This window comes from Alligator sinensis, unplaced genomic scaffold (genome assembly GCF_000455745.1).
Source record: "Alligator sinensis unplaced genomic scaffold, ASM45574v1 scaffold528_1, whole genome shotgun sequence".
Classification (NCBI taxonomy): Eukaryota; Metazoa; Chordata; order Crocodylia; family Alligatoridae; genus Alligator; species Alligator sinensis.
The window spans coordinates 5,618,036-5,624,557 of NW_005841846.1; the positions used below are offsets into that span (position 1 = coordinate 5,618,036).

Consider the following 6,522-nt stretch of genomic DNA (forward strand, 5'->3'; position numbering starts at 1 on the left):
ACTCCATGCTTGTCCTCAGCAGTTAGTTGAACAGCACTTCTTTCTTCTTCTTTCATAATCAGCCTCTCATACAAATCACTGACGATGAACGAGGGGTAGTATCTATCCTTCAGGGTTCTATAAACAGCAGTCTGAATTTTATAGAATACCTCAATGCCTTTATTACCCACAAGGCTTTGCTGTATTTCTTTGTAAAGTGATTTTTCCACAGGGATTTCTTTGCTTTCCACAAAAAATTTTTGATAAATTTCGCTCACCAGTTGAGGTATTTCAGTCTGAGAAATTAAGGGGTGCGGTGAAAAACAAACAAAAAACAAACCTTTAAATACATATCAGTCCTCAAAATCCTCATGCATTGAATATGAAAAAGGCTGAACTAACTAAACTCATGCCTAGGCAGGTAAGTACACATCTCAGCTGCTTTGCTTGTGCACCCATGCAGAGCTGTCAGTTTTACAGGTGACATAAGTTTGCAAAACAGAGGATCTGCCAAGCCCTAATAAGCCCTAATCTCTACATGAATTATGTGCATCAAATTTTGTATCATATTTAAAGGACTGTGTACCATACTTGCACTCTGCTTACTGTTTTAAATAAAACAGAAGGAACAGAAGGAACGTGCCATTGTGATAGTTTTCTTAGCTTCTAGCTTTAACTGGGCAAACAAATTCGCTTCCCACAAAATATTTTGTTTTTCATATAACTATAAACAGTAGTTGGGGTTTGTTTGTTTTTTGAGAGAAAACACCATAATATATATGCGCACGGATACATATAGACACACATTTCCAGTGTGCACAAAAGAGGGTACAGGGATAAAAAAAAATTACGCTACCAAATAAAAAGGAAAAAAAAGAGTGTGGGGGGAGATTAATCTGCAACCATTTCCCTGATGGTATCAGATGACCCAGGTATCAAGTAGAAAAAGAGTTCCATGGACCATCATAAGCATAAAACGTAGAACTCCTTTAAAAATGAGCAGACATGAGTCAGGGCATTAAAACACACAAGGCCATCATAGTTAATAGGTCTGGGAGTAATTAGCAGCACTTCTGAGCTGTACACAAACAATTTCTACGTGTGTGTTAGATACTTATGTTTTACGGACAAACCGCAGTCTGTAGTCATCCAGTAACTATTCATTCCAACCATGTCTTATACTGCTCATTATTCATGGCATCAACTAACACCAGCTGAAGTTACTCACTTTCTACCAGGAGAACTGCCATTCTCCTGGTTGAAAACAGATGCTCAAGGTTTTTTTTTCCTTGAGCACAAAAAGTAGCCACTCCAGGCAAAAAATAACCCAGGAACAATTACGGTTAAATTGCTCCCCGTTTTTCCTGGGACACCGAACATCTGCACACTTTTCCCCAACTTAACTCTTCCTGGGGACAAGAAGGGTGGAGCTGGGGGAAAGGTTTCCAAGCCTTTCTAAGATCAGGGTCACCCTAGTCTAGAGAAGGTATGGGGGCAGCTGCTCTCCTTCTGCCCATCTACAGAAGAGGAAGGGAGGAGCACACCTAAGTGCTCCATGCTTACTTCTCACACCAGAGTTCTCAGTGTAAGAAGCTAACAGAGGCTCTGCCGTGCCATTCCCTCCGTCTGGCAGCCTGGTACCAAGTGAAGACCACATCCTTCCCCATTCAGCTGAGCAGCAAGGGTGGCAATTGAAAATCTGGCATGGGCAGCAGCTCTTGGCTGCACTGACTTCCCCTTGCATGCCCACCTCACTGCTCAGCTGAGCTAAAAGGAGACAATTTAAAAGCTGCAGGGACCAGGAGTCATTCTTGAAGAAAGCCTCCCAAGCCTGGGCCCCAAACCCCTGCAGATTCCCCATGTCTCCCCTGCTACTCAGCTGAACAGCAGAGAGAGCAATTTAAAAGCTGAAGGGGCCAGCAGCCTGGCATGCAGAGACTTTCCCCAAGCCCAGCTCCCAGTCCTGCCAGCTTTCCCTTGCTGTCCAGAAGCAGAATAGGGCGAGACAGGCTGCTGCACCAGTGGCAAGGCTTGGGACTCTTGCCACCACAGCAAAATGGCCCTGCCTGGGTTAGTCTGGAGCAGGCTGCTGTGCCCCTGCACTAAGGATCCCCTTCCTGTGACAGTTGAGTGTATCCCTTGGCCTTCCTGCACTCCTCCAGGTCAGTCTGGAGGAATTCAAGGAGTCAAGGTACATAAAAATCAATGATAAAAAAAATCAGATTTTTATTTAAATCAGATTTTTTAATTTAATTGTATTTTTTATTTTAAAGGTGCTTTTGAAAAAAATAAACATATAATGATAGTTTTAATTTGAGATAGGTTAAAGCTTAAAGATATCATCATGGAATAGGGATTATAACTTCTAATTGTATATCATTTCAGACAGGTTATTAATATAACCTTTTTAATAAGTTTTATAAATAGGTCACAACAGGCCATGGACTATATTACAGGCCCAATCCTATGGGGTTCCAGAAGCTCCTCTATAGATTACTAAAGAAAACCTCTGTACCCAATGGGACTCGGTGCTCAGTCTAGAAGATCCCATTAAGCATCTCCGTGATGATTAGTTTCAGGTCTCAAACTGTGGATTTGTGTCTCCAGAGATCATAGGCAGACAAGGTTCTTTAGGTGGATGTGGTATCTTTTATTAAACCAACTGAATAGTTGGAAAAATTGTTCTTTGCAAGCTTTCAGGCACAAACAACCTTCTTCAGGCACAGGGAGAGTCTGTCGTCTCCAAAGATAACATCCTTGTTAACAGCATTATATGGTTATGAGAGATGACAGACCTGATTACCCACTCATCTCCCCTATTGCTCTCTACAAGTTTGTGTACAGTCAAGCCCTTACCTTTCTCTAAAAGTGTAAATTTTCAAGAAGTTAAATGAATAAAGGATATCCAAACAACAAGAATGCACTTTTTGTAGAAAACAATAATTGAATGGAGCCTTCCTAACCACTGCTTTAAATCGTGATTTAAATCGTGGTTTAAATCTATTTGATTTAAATCATATTCACCCTGCAAGGAGTGGAGCTATTCTCCTGTAGGGGAAAGCTGGAAGGATTCCTATCATGGGAGAATGCCCACCCACTCTCTTGCCAATCAGTCGACTGGTGCAACTGGGATGGTAGGGGGCATTCTCCCAGGGCTAGAACCCTTCCAGGGCTGTAACCCTTCTGGGAATGCCACCTGACAGCCTGCCCCCTTCCTAGGCAGGGTGGAGGACAGACTGTCAATTAATGAGCTGTCTTACGGGCAGGAGTGATTCAGGAAGCAGCCACCTAGAGCCTCCTGGCTGGAAAGTTTGTCTGTGAAGCTCGCCAGCCATGGGGCTGGAGGAACATTTGAACAGTCCAGCTCCCAGGCTATTTTCCTACCTGAAGATATTTCTTCCAGTAGAAATAAATGTTTGTATGTAGCCCAAGCTAAATGGTATTGTTTCTCCTACTCAACTTGTTGAATAAAAAAAAAAAACAACCAAAACAGCATTCTAATAAAATGACAGTGAATAACAAGTGATATTTAGTGAAAAGTCATAGTTCATTTTGATATGAATCCAGAAAGTTTTACCAAGCAAGTTCACAACTATAAACCTGGCTGCCCCAAAATTCAAACAACAAATAACCCTAGCACACTTGTTCTCACCATTTTTCAAAGCTGCTGCTTGTAAATTTAAGTGATATTTTCCTAGCTCCATTTATGCACCTACATACCCTGCTATTAGCAGACCCCAGAATACAGATTTTATAGTATACTGTTCTTCCCCTAACAGTAGATACACTACTTTTTTATTAGAAAAACTAATGACACTACTCATATGACAGCAAGGAGGAATCTTAAAGGAAAAACAAGCAAACCTCTTTTTATATGAATTAAATACAGTCATACAGAGTAAATATCCTTTTATTTATAATGGACTAGGGACAAGGTAATAGCTAGGGAGGGCAGGAAATTGGGCCCATGGTGAGCAGAAGAACAGGAATGGCATAGATGTAATATGGCAGTCAAAACATTTCTAAAAGTAAGGAGAGCCTGGACACAGAACATTTACATCACTGTAGCCTGTGTGTAAAAAAAAGGAGTGTACACACAACATTTAATCCTATTCTGGTATACCTTATTATGATCTGGTATAGAGTTATATCAGGAAAAACTAGGATAACACTACAGTACAAGTATCATGCATTAGCTCTTGTCCAAGACTAACCATTTGCTCAATACAAACAAGCTATTACCTGCTCCCCAAAACCATTTAGTAGTGATGAGTTACAACAGCATATACTACAGCTGTCCTGGGTCATTTATCTGCTCTGCACACTGATGTTACACCAGTGTTAATGCACTGTGCATCCAGGCCCCTAAACTAGATACATCATAACAACTGACCTAGTAGTGAGGTAGGAATAGTTATAAATAAAAATCAGCATATTCCTGCAAATATTTCACTATGAATTAAGAAAGGCACCTAAAACAGGAATTCTAAAAACCAGGGCAATGACATAAATAGGTTGACATAATAAATTGTCTAGTCCCAATCTGTGCAGTAGGAGCAGTGCTAATTTCTAGACTGATGAAAAAAAGAAAATGTTAACATGAAAGCAATTTCTTATTAATTTAGCAGCAAAATCTCACCGTGTAAAGTCTATTTCATTAACAAGCCCTCATTCATGCATTTGTTACTACTCTTACCTTGTTAGCATTCTTCAAATACTCTACAGATTCCCAAAGACTAATTAAAGCCCTCTTATCCATCCTCTCCATGTATACACGAAAGTGTTTTCGGTAGGACGGATTGGCCAAAATGTCCTCAAACTGAAGAATCTGTAAAAGGCAAAAATCAAGAGTAAAACATTGAAAAGCTAATTAGATGAGATGTATTGACAGCAGCTGGTTATAACCAGTTTAAGTGGATACACAGTAACAAATCCTCATGTTGAAATGGCCACACATAATTGGTTTAGGGATAACAGGTATGCTGAAAAGTCCTTATAAAAGCAACATGAAAAAGATGGTCTACACAAAATTCCCCCTTGCTAACAGCTGGTTTTAATTAGGTTAGCTAACCTGGTGCTGACCACTGTTAAACTGTAGGAGAAACCTCCTCCTCTTAGAATGCAAACCTGAAAAGAGAAGCAGCTGCTACTGCCTAATCAATGGGGACTATGCCCATTTTAGATGGGGTGATGAAGAAGGAATTGCCCATCTATATGTGGCATTCCCATAATTTCCATCTTTGGAAGATGCACTTGTAGCCATACTGTGACCAAGACAGAAAAAAAAAAATCCTGGACACATGCATCATTCACTCCTCACTCCCCTGACAAATCACTCCACTCAAATGGATTTTATCAATTCTAATCTTCACCATTCAAGAGTCATGACAGACTGAAATTGTGTGCATTTTGAGGAAAGCAAATGCATTGGACCCCTAGATTCAAAGTAAAGGAAATTATCTTATTCTTTACAAAGTAATGTTCAAGGTTCACACAAGCCTAACCAGCTTTCACAGCCAAAAGCAGTAGCTTAAGTAGGACCAGAGAATGGCATCAGCCCCTGGGACCAACTTTGAAGGGGTGCCAAAAGTCGTTCCCCACCCTCATGGAGGCAGCAAGAGCAGCTTCACAGCATTGCTCTTGCAGAAGCAGCAACTGGAGCATAGACGTATATTCACCAGTGCACAGAGCATGTGGCAGCAGCAGCTGCTGCCACCACCGTCCCTGTCGGGGATAGTTTTGGGTAAGACACCTGCAACTCCTAGGTTCATGGAACTGCACTTCTTAAGATACTGTCCAAAATTTCATTTAAATTTGATGTTTATAGGAATTTGGGGTATATAAATTGGGTTTTAACTGCAGCATCTAGTTCCAGTGACACTCCTTGTAATGGTTTCTCTTCCAGCATACCCAGACTAATTCCAAACATCTTGTGTCATTAACCACATTATGACATTAATTAGCAAAATACCAGAGTATGTTTTATCTGTAGCAAATTAGCTAATATATAATCCATAATTTTGTATGAAAAGATTTCTCTAGTTAATCTGGATGTTTTGTACTCAGTTCACTTAGCCTCCTTGAAAAGAATTGATTCATAACCTTCATAAACACACCAAAAATTCTAAAAAAATCTTGTTCATAATTTTGAAATGATTGCAGTTCCCAGTCTTCAAACAGTATTTGTATTTTTTTTTGTTTTCAAGAGAGATTTTGAAAAGCCTGTCCCAGGGACGTGGGGGTTAGAAGGGTACCCCGGGGCCGGACCAGGGGGGGAGTAACCACCTACTTACCCCACACAGAGGCTGGAGCAAGTAGGGATACGCGCGCGGGGAGACCGCCAGAGCGGTTTGTGAGCCGCACTTATATCCAGCTGGGGCCAGGCGACGCCGGCGGGAGACTCCGCCCAGCAGAGATAAAAGGCGGTCCCGGAAGCAGGGCCAGAGAGGAGGCGGGGGAAGCCCGCAGGGAACCCCGAGAGCGGGACCCGCGCCAGCAGGGCACATGCATCTGGCCGGACGGGGTCAACCGAGGCAGCGGCGC

The 6,522-nt window shown here is 41.6% G+C and overlaps 1 protein-coding gene across 3 annotated transcripts in view; it reads right to left on the reverse strand.

The window, feature by feature from the left end:
* The window catches only part of SNX25 (sorting nexin 25), a 162,198-nt gene that overhangs the window by 55,831 nt on the left and 99,845 nt on the right, over nt 1-6,522 (reverse strand). For 2 of the 3 annotated variants that reach the window (XM_014521684.2, XM_025208024.1), the window contains exons 8-9: nt 4,676-4,807; nt 1-275 (exon numbers count right to left, since the gene is read on the reverse strand). In XM_014521684.2, coding sequence (XP_014377170.1) covers nt 1-275; nt 4,676-4,807 — 407 coding nt within the window. The remainder of the gene's footprint in view (nt 276-4,675; nt 4,808-6,522) is intronic. The other variant, XM_025208029.1, reaches the window with a different exon arrangement.